General features: G+C 42.2%; 1 protein-coding gene across 7 annotated transcripts in view; it reads right to left on the reverse strand.

Moving 5' to 3' along the window:
• PTPRT (protein tyrosine phosphatase receptor type T) overlaps window positions 1–14,818 on the reverse strand; it is a 265,207-nt gene that overhangs the window by 13,316 nt on the left and 237,073 nt on the right. For all 7 annotated transcript variants that reach the window (XM_075277527.1, XM_075277525.1, XM_075277524.1 and 4 more), the window contains 9 exons: window positions 14,620–14,696; window positions 14,488–14,524; window positions 13,876–13,973; window positions 11,774–11,890; window positions 9,432–9,586; window positions 8,712–8,847; window positions 7,184–7,333; window positions 5,818–5,991; window positions 5,219–5,350 (listed from right to left, as the gene is read on the reverse strand). In XM_075277527.1, the coding sequence (XP_075133628.1) occupies window positions 5,219–5,350; window positions 5,818–5,991; window positions 7,184–7,333; window positions 8,712–8,847; window positions 9,432–9,586; window positions 11,774–11,890; window positions 13,876–13,973; window positions 14,488–14,524; window positions 14,620–14,696 (1,076 nt within the window). The remainder of the gene's footprint in view (window positions 1–5,218; window positions 5,351–5,817; window positions 5,992–7,183; window positions 7,334–8,711; window positions 8,848–9,431; window positions 9,587–11,773; window positions 11,891–13,875; window positions 13,974–14,487; window positions 14,525–14,619; window positions 14,697–14,818) is intronic.

Genomic DNA, 14,818 nt, shown 5'->3' on the forward strand with positions numbered 1-14,818 from the left:
AGCTCCGCCCCCAAAATCGCGTGTAGCTCTGCCCACCCATATTGGACTATGAAGTACAGGCAGCAGCAACCCCATTCTGTGTTACATACAGAGACTGCCTGTCTCTGCCATAATGAACACAATTGAATTAGCTAGCCTGATAACTGGGAGAATAGAAGACGAGTTCAGAAATGAAAGCAGCTCCTCTCCTCTATCTGATAGCAGTAAGCTAGGTCACGTGGTGTAGACACAGGAATAGCTAGATACACAGGTTCGCTCCCTGCACTTAGCGCCTCCTCCCTCCCCTGAGAGCAGGCAGATACATCACTTGACTCATGAGCAGCTAAGTCAGGGCTGTGGCCACAAAGAATTGAATAAAGTAAGATAGTGGCCAAACAAAGCAGTTTTGCTGAAGCAGTGTATTTAGGAAAAGTCTTACATCCACATTAACAAGCAGTATAGATAGGATCCTTGTGATGGGACAACCCCTTTAAAGTCCACTATAGGATCAGAACAATGGATTTAAAGTCCACTATAAGATAAGAGCAATGGATTTACAATAGCTGGTGAAGATGGAACACTATACTGTAAAAGTTTTCTTCCATTTTGTTTCTGCACTTCAATAATGGAAGGAAAAGTTTTGCAGATACGACTTTCTGTTTTGTTAGAAAAGTAAGCAAGGAAGATGGAAGACAGGTGCCATCATGTTTTTTACCTTACGGTGAATGGAAATGGACAGCGCTTTGTCTGCATCAGGCATTCTTTCAGTGTTTAGGTCCATTGTTTTCATCATATGAAGGATGAGAACAACGGACTTCAATGCCAGCAGTATGGAGTAATCTCCCATGGAGACAAACATGGGCTTTGAATACTACATTACATGATATTAATACACTTTTGATTAGGTCGTCTGGTTTACAAAACTCATTTATATATACCCTATTGGGAAGTTAGGAGTTAATATAGGGTCCGCTTTTTAGGATCCTAATCTTTTGGCCAGACAGGAGAGTGATTATAAATAGGGTTTTTCACACTGGAATACTTGCCCTACTGTTACCTAAAAAATCCATTAATGTGTAATGCTTAATTTCCCCTGCGGAGGTGCTGTAGGGAAACTGAACAGTTACTATCAGGATTCTCCACATATTACAGTTGATCATTGGAATCCCTGGCAGAGAAACACTTTGTGATCTGCTTATCATTAAAGGACCCTAATAAAAAGTAGAGCTTGTCCAAAATGGATTAGGTAAAACACTTGGTAAGAAACCAATGTGAAATCCAAGAGGGCCCGATCAGCCATTGGAAACGTAAGAGGAGTTAAGGCAGACTTCCACCTTAGATTCTTTTTCAATTTCTGGGCCTCTGGTTCCAAGGGTACAAAACTGAAGCAGAGTTTCGCTGAGGGTCTCAATCGCTGATCAGCTGACTGTCCTGTGTCTTGGGATCTACGACCGATCAGCTGTAGCATCCGCAGCAAGAACGAACAAGACACTTATGTTTTTTCGGCATCCTGCCTCAAACTACCACTCATTGAACACAATGGGAAGCAGATTCGGGGGGAATTTGGTTCTGATTCTGAGACAGAATCTGCCCCAACATCAGTGCCACATTCCGCTATATGAATACACCCCAAGAGTAACAAAGCGAATATTTGTCTTGGCACCAATTTTGAGTCATTTTCTGTTGATATATCTGTTGGATTGGACAACTAATCCGTGTGTTCCTATTAATGTATTCATCGAGAATTATCTAATTATGTGTCAGGTTTTATTTAGAACAGAACATTGTATTTCTGATTTAGATTAATTGAAGAATGAAAAAGCTGTCAGGTCACATAAAGCCGTCCGGGATCTGTAAGAGATTGTACTCGGCGAGTAGACACTAACTGTGATTGGTTGGTTGTCTGGTGTGGACTCACTAAATAACGCCATACTTGTTTTATGCTCCTCTGCAGGAGAAAATCTATGTGTAGATGACAATAAACATTTAATATCAATGTTCTAAAAATGTCCAGTTACCTTGTGTGATACATTAGGGCTAGTAAAACACAACCCAGTATATACTATAGTGATGGCGTCCTCTCTGTATTTCACCTGCCGGACTAGTTATGTATCATAGTTCTTCTCTTCTCTACTGGTATTGATAATCTCAACAGATTTAAAAGGAGGAAATTTAACACTTAAAGGGGTTGTCTGGAACTTTGGACAGAACTGAAGATCCGTGGGGGTCCGACAGCCAGGACCCCGTTGACCCGCGAGTGGCTGCGCTGTTTCCACTTCATGAGCCGTGTGTCGTCTTGATCATTGGCCACACGGGCTGATCATAGCTCTGCCCCATTCAAGAGAGCAGGTTGAGCAGCAATACCAAGCAGAGCCCCTGTACAAATGTGCTTGGTAAGTACTGAAGAGGCTGCAGCACTCACCTGAATGCTGCAGACACTTCAAACAGCTGATCGGTCATGAGGCCCAAGTATCGGAACCCTGCCAATCTTGAATGTTATCCTAAGCATAAGCCATCAATTATAGGCCCCACGTTGTGGAAACGCTGCTTTTTTTGTTGCAAAATTTGCTCCATTTTGTTTTTTAGCCAAACCTAAGAGCAGCCAGAGAAGGAATAGGAAATATCTAGCAAGCTCTTACTACTGCTCAATCCACTCTTGGCCCTGGGGCCTCAGCCTTAAAGGTTCCCATCACAAGGATCCTACCTATACTGCTTGTTAATGTGGATGTAAGACTTTTCCTAAATACACTGCTTCAGCAAAACTGCTTTGTTTGTCCACTCTCTTACTTTATTCAATTCATTGTTGACACAGCCCTTGACTTATCTTCTCAAAAGTGAAGTGATGTATCTGCTGCTCTCAGGGGGGAGGGAGGAGGGGCTAAGTGCACGGGAGCCAGCCTGTGTTTCTAGCTATTCCTGTGTCTACACCACGTGACCTAGCTCCCTGCTCTCAGATAGAGGAGAGGAGCTGCTTTCCTTTCTGGACTCGTCTTCTGTTCTCCCAGTTATCAGGCTAGCTAATTCAATTGTGTTCATTATGGCAGAGACAGGCAGTCTCTGTATGTAACACAGAATGGAGTTGCTCCTGCCTGTACTTCATAGTCCAATACTGTGCATATAGTGTTATTTGAGGACCTTTGATGACATCACAGGCCCTTCAGCCACCCCATAGGATCACGCTATGCGGTGGGCAGAGCTACATGCTAATTTGGGGATGGAGCTAAATTTCAGGTTGCATATGAAACCCCACCCACCAAATGACGCAAGAAACCAGTAAGAAAGAAGATTTTACAGCAGTGAAGACTGGTGAGTATGCAACGTGGGAATACCCCTTTAGGCTGTATTCACACAGAGTAACGCCAGGCGTTTTTTGTGTGTTTTTTGCACATAGCGCCGCGTAGCGCCGCGTATACGCCGCGTTATTTTGCGGTGGCGTTGACCGGCGTTAACGCGGCGTATACGCGGCGCTACGCGGCGTTATGTGCAAAAAACACACAAAAAAGCCTGGCGTTACTCTGTGTGAATACAGCCTTAATGAGGTTCCATAGGAATAAAAAATATATAGCTGTTTTCTTCCAAAAGCAATGCCACCCCTACTACAGGTTGTGTGTGGTATTGCAGCTCTGCACCAACTTCAGTAGCTCTGAGCTCCATCAACAAGTAAAAAACCCAGCAATGGGTTTTCTAATCCTGTACAATATTTGTCTGATCCCGCACAACCTTGCTTTGCACAATAATAACAATGTAATGATTGTTTTTTGCTATGTATTGTGGGTTGGTATGGTTACAGGGCTGTCAATATTGCATGTTTTATTATTTTTTGTGATTGCAATGAAAATGTAATTAAGTATTAAGTCGTTTTTGAAACGTTAACCTTTGATTTTCTCTTTTTACCATTCTATATGTTCACATTTCTACTTTTTATCGGTTCTAATCCAAAACGTTAAGAATGAGATCCTGCATTGTGAAAACGCTGCTGCAAAAACTGCGACGTTTCATAGTACCTGCTGGGATTCTGGATCATCCCATTCACACATTGTAGAAAAATAGCAGTGAAAATCATGTTTTTGTAAATCGCAGTTTGTCAATTATGTCTATGGAAACACTGGCGTTTTCTGTATAGTTATAATAGGGACAGAAAGTGCAAAGAGGAATACTCTGCAGACATTCTATAAAAAATTCTGTACGCGTTGCGTTTCCACTGTGGTCTTTTCTGCAGCGCTTTGTGTTTTTGGTTTGCTTAGCCTAAAGGAGTTTTTTGAGACTTTTATATTGATGACCTATCCGTAAGATAGGTCATCATTATGTCATCGGTGAGGATCCAGCTGGCGAGCGCTGCAGCATCTTACTTACACAGATGATGTCACATTTGTTGATCAAAGGGTACAGTGGCAGGTCTTTCCCCAAAGTGAATTGGGCTAATGGAGCTTGGTATTCAGTTAAGAGGCCATAGTGCTTACCCATATACTGTAGCCTCTTGAAACAGTTGATCGGTGGCGGTCCTGGGTGTTAGACATCCAATGATTATATATTGATAACCTATACTAAGGATAGGGCATCAATATATCCCAGAAGACTCCTTTAATTCCTTTGTATTAGTTAGAGCATACTAAGATATGCCTTGTAATTATTAGTGCCTTAGAGTATCACTTACCCTACTAGCAGGGATGTAGCTATAGTGTGGGCAGCGGTCGCAGTTGATACCACACCCAAGACTCAGTTGAGACCCAAAGGTCCCTCTGCCAGAGAAATATACCACTACTCTTAATGGCACAAGGTAGGTGCCATTGCAGATTTTGCATTGGGTCCACAAGCTTTAAGATACACCTCTGCCTAACATGACTCTCCTTGGGACCTTATGTAAGATCCAAGCTGACCCAAATCATCACCCTCAGCTATCGAAGCCAAAGAATAATATGGAAGGCGTATACAGAATCTTATCTTTGTGTTATACTATTTACCTACTTTATCTAGGGCTCTGGCAATACAGGAAAGCTCTCTAATGATAATGAGATGACTCTGCTCATCATGCTCCAATCTATACAACAAAGCTGTTAAGTGATCTAGAGGGAATACAAAGCTGCAGACTATTGGAAGGCCTCTAAAAACTGCAATAGTTAAGTATTTTCATGGATAGTAAAATAAAAAGACATTAAAATTAAATAATATTTAGTATTTCTGATGATGCATTCCCAATACAATGAAGACACTGATGAAAAGATCTACCATTGGACCGTACCTGGGCTGCATCCATTTCATTGAGCATGACGATTGAGGAGCAGTTGTAGTCAAATACCAACCTCCAGAAATCTGGCACAGTATTGGGTAAAGGGTGCTGCGTGACCAAAAATGCTGCTGGCTTTTTATGGCTCTAGAAGACAAGACAAAGAACAATTTGATTGCAGATGATCTGCGGTATAATAAAGGTCTTTGGTCTTTACTTTGCAGTCGCTATGAGATGGCAATGAGCGGAAACCTGTTTGTTTGTGTATCATCACAGATATGCTGACAGGCAGTGACATAAGGCAATGCGTAGCGCAGACTGGCTAATACACAGTTTATTCAGCAGTATCTGATCACATAATCTGTCAATCTTGGGTGTGAGACAGGATTATCCTGGAAATATTCCCTTTGCAGCAAGGAGCTGTCAGATCTGCGACACAAGCTGTGAGATCAGGCCACTCCCTGGTGTGTGACAATCGCTACGCTTCCTGTGACAGATCAGACTCACAGCTCTGCTCGGCGTGACAGATAGTGACACGCAGCTTATGATGTATACCTGTATCTGGATGGAATTGGGTCCTGGTAGAAACTAATTGCTTGTATGCATATACTTACATCCATGAGTGTGGCATTGATGTAGTTGCTAGTCTCTCCATCCAGTGAGATGAGGAAGGGAAGGCACCGGTCCAGGGGTAGGACATCCAAAGCTCGGTTTTTGTCATGGTTTCGGGGTAAAAGTCCTATGCTGCAGTCTTCTGGTCTCGCTCGAGGAGTCACAATGTTCAAGGTCTAAAGATGGAGAAGTATTATGCTATGAAGACACTTCATATACTGTATACTCATATATACTATGTCCTGTAGCCTAAAATCTACAGTTGGAAATGACACTTATTTTGCCTTAGCCAGTGGAGATTCACCTCGCATCAACTTATATGATCTATTCCATATATTGCATCATTATATACCATGAGGAATGTACAGATGTCTTATTCCTCAACTCTCCTCTTGGCTTGAGATATCTTGGATGAGTGGTGCAAGAGAACAAGTTCTGAAAAATCCCTATTACGTTGCCCACAATAACCAACAACCCAACACAAATGTTTTCTTTTATCTAAGTTGATCGTCTCTTGACACTCAACTTGGGATATCTTGAAGCAAGATGAAAGGTAAAGCAGGTCACATCTGTATTTACTTGCATCAGTCTCTCTTCCGAGAATGGTTTATATGAAGGGTCCCTGGGGCAGATGGAAGCATTGGAACATTTTACTCTACTTATTTAATTTGGTAGGAATGAACGGGGGGCTTGGACACCCATTCTAGTGATCAGTGATGGTCCCATCCGGTGGATCAGGGATCACTTATAAGGAAATCCCTTTATCTGGCTACATACAAGTTCAACGGACAGGTAGTCTTCTTCCACCAACTGATGGAGATCCAGTCATCTGATTTCACTAAAATAATATGGTTTGGCCAACATTATACTAATGTGTTCGGTCAACTTTAAGTTCTGTTCAAATTAAGGTAACGACTATTTACCATGAATTGCTATGGGTGGCAGCTGGGGCATGTTTCTCAGATGCTTTGCCTGGGCCAGGGTATTAAGATGGGTGTAGGAAAGCCTAGCTATGATTCTGCCATGACCATCTTAACCTATAAGGTGGTTTCCATAAAAATTTATAAATTTTGGCTGGCAAGAATTTTCCTGCAAGAACCCTTGACAGAAATGTACATCCCCCTAATGTCAACAGAGGTTTCTTAGTAAGATTACTAGTAATAGTGTCATAGAAAATATGAGTATTTAGCGTGCCCCTACACGATGCGCCCATGCCATGGTCAACACATGAAGATTACTGCTAATTGCCGGTTGCAATACAGGTGTAGGCTGCCGATGAGTGGCAATCCTCGTAGGTTTACCATGACTCAGGTGCACTGGGTATGAGCACACACCAATAGACCATTCATCACCTTTTCTGTAACAAACCTGAAACTCGTCTTTGATTTGGCTGCAGTTCGTCTGTGGGTCGATGCGGCTGATGTTGTAATAGACAGAACGGAATTCACATACTGGGATGGCAGTGTTGCCACACAAACAAGCTTCAAGGATGGCATCGTGAACAAAAACATACTGCTCCTAGAGAGGAAGAGCAAATAAGTAAATGGAAAGGCAAAATGAAGACGTTCTAATGTTGTTTCAATAAAGTAATTAATATGCCAATTAAAGTCACCTCTCATTAAATTCTCTATATATGACCCCTTAGAACACTTGGCTTTGTCATCCTATGTCCTTAGCCAAGTAAATACAATGGCACATTATAATATTGGTGGTTTTGGACTCATGACCACTGGAAGACATCAGACCTATTTTGATGATATCACAGTTTATGCCACAAACTATGACAAAATCTACTGCTTGATGCAATGATCCACTAGACCTTCAGAAGGACCTGCAAATTCAAGATCACATGACCATATCTGTGCAGGTCCTATTACTGTTGATAGACATGTTGGATAGAGTCAGCTATGGGACTCTTGGAGAGAGAAGGGCCAGTTTTGGTTGGTCCCAGGCTTGGAGTCACTCAAGTGGGAGTTAGTGGGATACTAGCCCCCAACCCCTGCAAGAGCGGTGCAAGAAACTCACTACATCACAGCATCACACGCAGCCTATGACCCAGATTATTATATATGGATGCATTGGGTGACAGAGATGACATCTACGCACAGGACAAGTTGACGACTATCCTTTGTCCTGGGCCTCGCCTACTTATTGTCACTGTGTGGCCCCACAATTACCTTACTTAGAGGGACCTAATCCAAGGCAAGGTTAGGTATAAGGCTAATACTGAAAACAATGGGAGGCAGGAAATATTTTATATAGTTGTATACTGGGCTGCCTCAAGAATGAATTCCAATGGTGGTCCCTAGACTCTGGTTGGTCCTATTCTACTTCTTTTCTATCCTAATCTTGTGCCAGATTTCTAATGGGGATCTACATTGCTAGCAAACAAGGAAATGGGGAATTGGTCCAAGGATCATGAAACCATATAGGGAAACAAAATTCAGATCCTACGTTTTTTTGTTGCGAAAACCAGGATTATACTGGAAGGCTCCATAAGATTTTGCCCCATTCTTAGGCTATGGCCTTCACAGATGCAAGATTACTTATATGATGTAAAAATTCCCCATCCAATTTCAGAAATACGAGACAATAAATGAATATCTGTTGAATGCAGAAAAATAAACTTCAAAATAATAGATGGAGAATTTCTTCTATAGTGAATAACAATACCTCAGTGGTGTATGGGAATGAAGGATATTAATGCTTGGAATCATATACATAGTTATACAGCCTGCAGGTCAGGAAAGCCACCTATTAATTCTGCTGTTGGCTAGGTGGAATATTCCCATAGGCGATGCATTATAAATGTTGAAGTATAGGTCAGTCATTACCTAGTGAACATTATCGGCTATAAACTCATGCAATGCACTTTGGATAAATTCATCTTTCTTACCTCGGTCTGGACCATGTTGACTCTCTGAGCTCTGAGCTCCCGCACGCAATTGAAAATATCCACCACTCCTTCATTCTCTGCCATGTCCAGCATAATATCAATGGCTATAAAACAGCCAGTTCTCCCAGCTCCGGCGCTATGGAATAAATTCATTGTTATTAATGGCACATTCTGTGGGTACTATCTAACAAGACTGTAAATAAAGCCATAAAAAAGCCAGATTAAGAGTTTACTACAATGAAGTCATTCTAGAGGAATGTAGATCATAGAAATACAATGATCTTAGGCTAGACAATAGAGTAGCTATTGCTCCCGTTACAGCCGCAGATACTACATTGAGCTCAGCCGAGCATGCAAGTGTTGTGAAGGTGTAGAGGGGAGCATGCTTTTGTAAGACTTCCCCTGCCCCTGTAGACAAAAATATTAGGCATGTTGAGATCCAACAGGCTCCTCTCCATCAACATCTGCCAGTGGATTGGGACCCATTGGATTGACTGATGGTTTAGGTAACATTAAGCTAATGTTCGTGGCCAGGTTGAACTATGAGACATTTACCCTATGTGGTCCATGGTGAAGCAATGCCCACTAGGGCAGGTGGGTGAACTTAACGCCCATGGTGGACATGATGTACATAATGAGTGCATGTGGTGGTGTGAGCCAACAAAAGTATACAAGGGCTCTCAATCCATATACTCCATGGTATATATAAAATATTGTTACCTGCAATGCACAGTGATGGGTCCAGCATCTGGTGGGTTGAGGAACTTCACCTGTCTGACAAAGCCCAAAAGACCAGTGGCATAACATGGCACACCATGGTCTGGCCAGCTGGTGAAGTGGAACTGACGAATCTCCCGAATGTCATGAGATCCTTTCTAAGAAACAAAGCAGAGGCGTTACTATCCCAAACTCCAAAAATAACCAATCTAGTAGATATATAGTTAAAAGTTATAGTTATAACATTGACAATTAATTGTGATCCACAGGCTGCATGTTATAGAGCAGGTGGAACTGAGCAGTAACGTTCCAAAATGACAATTTACATTTACATTCAATCTGGGCTTTGGAGTCCCATGGGCGGACATACTACAAGTTATTAGCAACTATCTAAATATGCATCCTATGCCCAGAATAAGCAGAGATTTAAAGAAGTACTCCACCATATTTTTCTTTTTGCTTTTGCCCCCTGGTGGTTCCATGGGGTGCTATGAGGGCTACACTTGTTGCCTTATAATGCACAACATCAACATGACCTGATTTGGAGTTGCCAGAAGTCACTGTTTAGTGAGCCGAAAACTCAGACTCTCTATTTATTCCAATGGACGAGGTACGAGGCCCACATAGGAATATGAGGCCCACATAGGAATACAAGGCCCACATAGGAATATGAGGCCCACATAGGAATACAAGGCCCACATAGGAATACGAGGCCCACATAGGAATACGAGACCCACATAAGAATACGAGGCCCACATAGGAATACGAGGCCCACATAGGAATACGAGGCCCACATAGGAATACGAGGCCCACATAGGAATACGAGACCCACATAGGAATACGAGGCCCACATAGGAATACGAGGCCCACATAGGAATACGAGGCCCACATAGGAATACGAGACCCACATAGGAATACGAGACCCACATAAGAATACGAGACCCACATAGGAATACGAGGCCCACATAGGAATACGAGGCCCACATAGGAATACGAGACCCACATAAGAATACGAGACCCACATAGGAATACGAGGCCCACATAGGAATACGAGGCCCACATAGGAATACGAGGCCCACATAGGAATACGAGACCCACATAAGAATACGAGGCCCACATAGGAATACGAGGCCCACATAGGAATACGAGGCCCACATAGGAATACGAGGCCCACATAGGAATACGAGACCCACATAGGAATACGAGGCCCACATAGGAATACGAGGCCCACATAGGAATACGAGGCCCACATAGGAATACGAGGCCCACATAGGAATACGAGACCCACATAGGAATACGAGGCCCACATAGGAATACGAGGCCCACATAGGAATACGAGGCCCACATAGGTATACGAGGCCTACATAAGAGTACGAGGCCTACATAAGAGTACGAGGCCTACATAGGAATACGAGACTCACATAGGAATACGAGGCCCACATAAGAATACAAGGCCCACATAGGAATACGAGGCCCACATAGGAATACGAGACTCACATAGGAATACGAGGCCCACATAAGAATACAAGGCCCACATAAGAATACAAGGCCCACATAGGAATATGAGACTCACATAGGAATACGAGGTCTACTTAGGAATACAAGGCCCACATAGGAATACGAGGCCCACATAAGAATACGAGGTCCACATAGGAATACGAGACTCACATAGGAATATGACACTCACATAGGAACACGAGGTCCACATAGGAATATGAAACTCACATAGGAATACGAGACTCACATAGGAATATGAGACTCACATAGGAACACGAGGTCCACATAGGAATACATTGATAGTCTGAGTTCTTGTTCACTGAAAAAAAGACCTTAAACTTCAGGAACTCAAACAGGTCACAAGACGCAACAAGGGGCACTATATCTCCCATATATGACAACAGGTGAGTTTAACAATCGCAACAACCCATTGAACCATGTACATAGAAACTAGAGGGGGCAATAAAATAAAGATGGAGCGCTTCTTTATGTGTATAGTTGAAAACTTATACTGGGATTTTTCTGAGTCCTGGGTCACATCTACGTTTGGTTTTCCATTCGGGAAGTCCGCTTGCTGCTTGTAGGACTTTTCTCTCTGCATGTTTCTTGTGGAAACCAAGCAGGAAGCACATGGACCCCATTATGGTCTATGGGGTCCGCTGGTTTCCTTAGAAAACGGTTTTTTTTATGCGGATAGCTTTCCATTCCGACTCCCTGATCTGAAACCCGAACACGGATGTGAACTGGGCCTAAGACTAAATGATACATCGATCTTCTCAGCTTCTCTATCACATGTTCCCTACTGATTTACAATGTGATAGATTCACTTTCATAAATACGTTCCTTACCTTTTGCACTGTAAATGTCCTAATGACATATTCTGCCAATGGTTCTGTTTCTATAAGGGACACCTTAATGTCTCCATAGACTTCAGTATCATCAGGCCAGTATCTGACACACTTCACCTACAGGAGAATGGGACAGAAGTAAAGGGGAATTAAATAATATACATTTATATAGACACAACAAAATTCACTAGTAAAACCAGCGCAGCCGACAGATGAAAGCAACACAACAATAGAAATTCCATTCTTTATATAGAGGTATAGGGAGTCTGTCATGTATAAAATGCTCCCAACCCATAGGTGCACCATGTAGGGGCCTTTAGAAGGAGCAGAAACTTTATTGGCAACAAACCGATGAAGCAATGTAGAGATAATCTTTTTTTTAATAGACATGCAACTTTCCCTGTAGGTGCAATGGGGGCGGCATAGTTTGAAAAGTTTGACTTGTCGTTCACAGCCATAAGGGTGTCACTGGGCTGCAATTCCATAGTAGAGCCAAAGCACTTGTTGCCATCTCTAGTAAAATCTGGTAAGTCAGGCCCCGCCCCCAGTGCACTTGAGGGCTTATTTAATTATCTCGCAGTGTTACAATAGCTTATAGCCACTAAGACAGGGGTAGGAAACCTCTGGCTCTCCAGCTGTTGCAAAACTACAACTCCCAGCATGCATACTTGCTCTGCTGTTCTTGTAACTTCCATGGAAGTGAATGGAGCATATTGGGAGTTGTAGTTTTTCAGCAGCTGGAGAGCCGAAGGTTTCCTACCTCTGCACTAAGATATGTCAATAGCCCCTACATGGCATTTTTATTGGTTTGGGAGACATTTTGGATCTGGTCGAAGCCTTTAAGTGCAAAATTATATTGTAAACAGGAGGGACACTTTGATTTTAAGACTACTCGAAAACAGTTGTCATAGTATGGGGTATATATCCTGTGTCTGTATCATAGAGGTAGACCAAGGACTGCTATAGGAACCTTGTAGAGAGGGAACCCAGTTCCATTTGGTCCAACCCCAACACCATAATAGTTCCGGTAACAGTGAAAAGTGAACGTCGGGTCACATTGCGGTATTTAAAGCTTGTAGCTTTTAGACGCTTATAATGAAATGAATGAAGAACTAGGTTGTTAGAATGTAATATTCATGCGCTTGAGTCACCTTCTGATAATTATAATGATGGCTTATTTTTACATTTCATATGGAAGATAAAAAATAGAATAAATCTAAGCCAAGACAAAACTAGATGATTCACTTACCAAAAATGAGCACTAGATGCGAAGTATATCCTTTTAAGTAACAGAAAATGTGTTTTGCTATCAGCTTTTTATCTCAATAGCTTTTACTAGTATTTTACTGACACATTAGATACTGTTTTATGGTCTTTTTGTATTATGCAGGCTTCTATACCTAGTATACGTTAGCCATACACTTTTGGTAGCTGTAGGCTGAACGCTTGCTTTGCCGACAGCTTTCCCACCTGTGTCCACTATACACAGCCACGCTTGGTCAAGCATGCACGTGTTCTGAATGTAGAGAAGGGACTTAGTTGATGCCAAATATCTCTGGCAGTGACTTATCTCTAGAAGGATAAAGGGATTGGGCATGATGAAATTTTAAGAGGAACACTGTCTCCAGCTCTTTACATCTAGTGTATTCTGGCACAGTTGGAATTTTTTCTCTACATTTACAATGGTGTAAATTTTAACACCCAATATACTAGTATGGAACAACAACACCTGGGTATGATACTGTCCTTCTGACAGTAGAGTGCCTAAATTAGCGTATTGGGTGTTGAAATGAACAGAAATTAATGTTCACAAATGTTGGGGGCTAGAGAGAAAAATTCCAACAATGCTGGAGTCAATGGAGTGGCGCCTATTGTAGGATACAAAGAGTTGGAGTTGGTGGAGGTGGTGAAAGGCCTTCTTTAACTAACTGATCCTTCTCTCCCTTGACCCCTACCATTGGGGAAGAGTTTGGAGGCCCCGATACATAATATATGGTCGACCAGTCTCACATTAGATGGTCATCCAGATGTCAAGTATGACCAAGTTAACCCTTTCTTCACTACTATCATCATGATTCTTTTCTCATGTTTAATTCTCTTACCCTTCCGACTTCCACCAGATTTGTCACCATCACCACACTGACTGAGTTTTCCTGCCAAATCATTCGCCAAAAATCCTTTACCGTCTCCTGCATTGGACCTGGAGGATGAAAAAAACGTGACACGAAGAAGTATTCAACTTAGATATCATATATACCTAAATTTATTTAACTCGTTTGACTTTGGTAGAAGGTATAGCTATAACTTTCGGAATTCCTACTTAACATAATGGTATCCATAAAAACAGGCCATATGGATATCTGACATTCTTATACCAGTCTGATTTTAGGCCCATTGGGGGGAATTTATCAACCTATGGCCACCAATCTGGCATAGATGAGTGTCAAAGTGGCACATGACTCCTTCTTATACCATAGATGCTCCACATCCCCCATTTTGTGCCTTCCTCACCATCTTCTGCAAATGTGGGTTGACCATGTCGAAGAGCAGAGTGAGCTTAGACACGTCTGTCCAACATATTTACTATAAGTCATGTGTGAGCTATATAGGAAATCTACGTCAAATTTTCATTCTGAGTCACACACAGGAATCACTAGTATTATTTTTAAAGGACCTATAGCTTGAAGATAAAGTGCCATATCTGAAGAGCTTACCTTGGGTGGCAATGTAATGCCGAGGTCGATGATAACCCTGTAAAAACACAAGTAAAAAGCACAGTCATTGACCTAGCTGGATTGATAACGATATTATACCATTCTGCAAAGCATATAGATTGTGTAACTTACATCCACATAGTTGGCATTAATGTAATCTGAATGAGGGTCTCCATCTATGAGCTGTAGCCGCACCCGGGAATGGTCATCTAAGGGAAAGAGACATTGAGATGTCACATCAAGGTCAGCTGCCAAGTGACAGGCAGGAATCACTCGGTGATGTACGACTCACTGGCAATGACACATGTCACCGCTGGCAAAGTTACTGATA

The sequence above is a fragment of the Leptodactylus fuscus genome, chromosome 6, assembly GCF_031893055.1.
Source record: "Leptodactylus fuscus isolate aLepFus1 chromosome 6, aLepFus1.hap2, whole genome shotgun sequence".
Lineage (NCBI taxonomy): Eukaryota > Metazoa > Chordata > Amphibia > Anura > Leptodactylidae > Leptodactylus > Leptodactylus fuscus.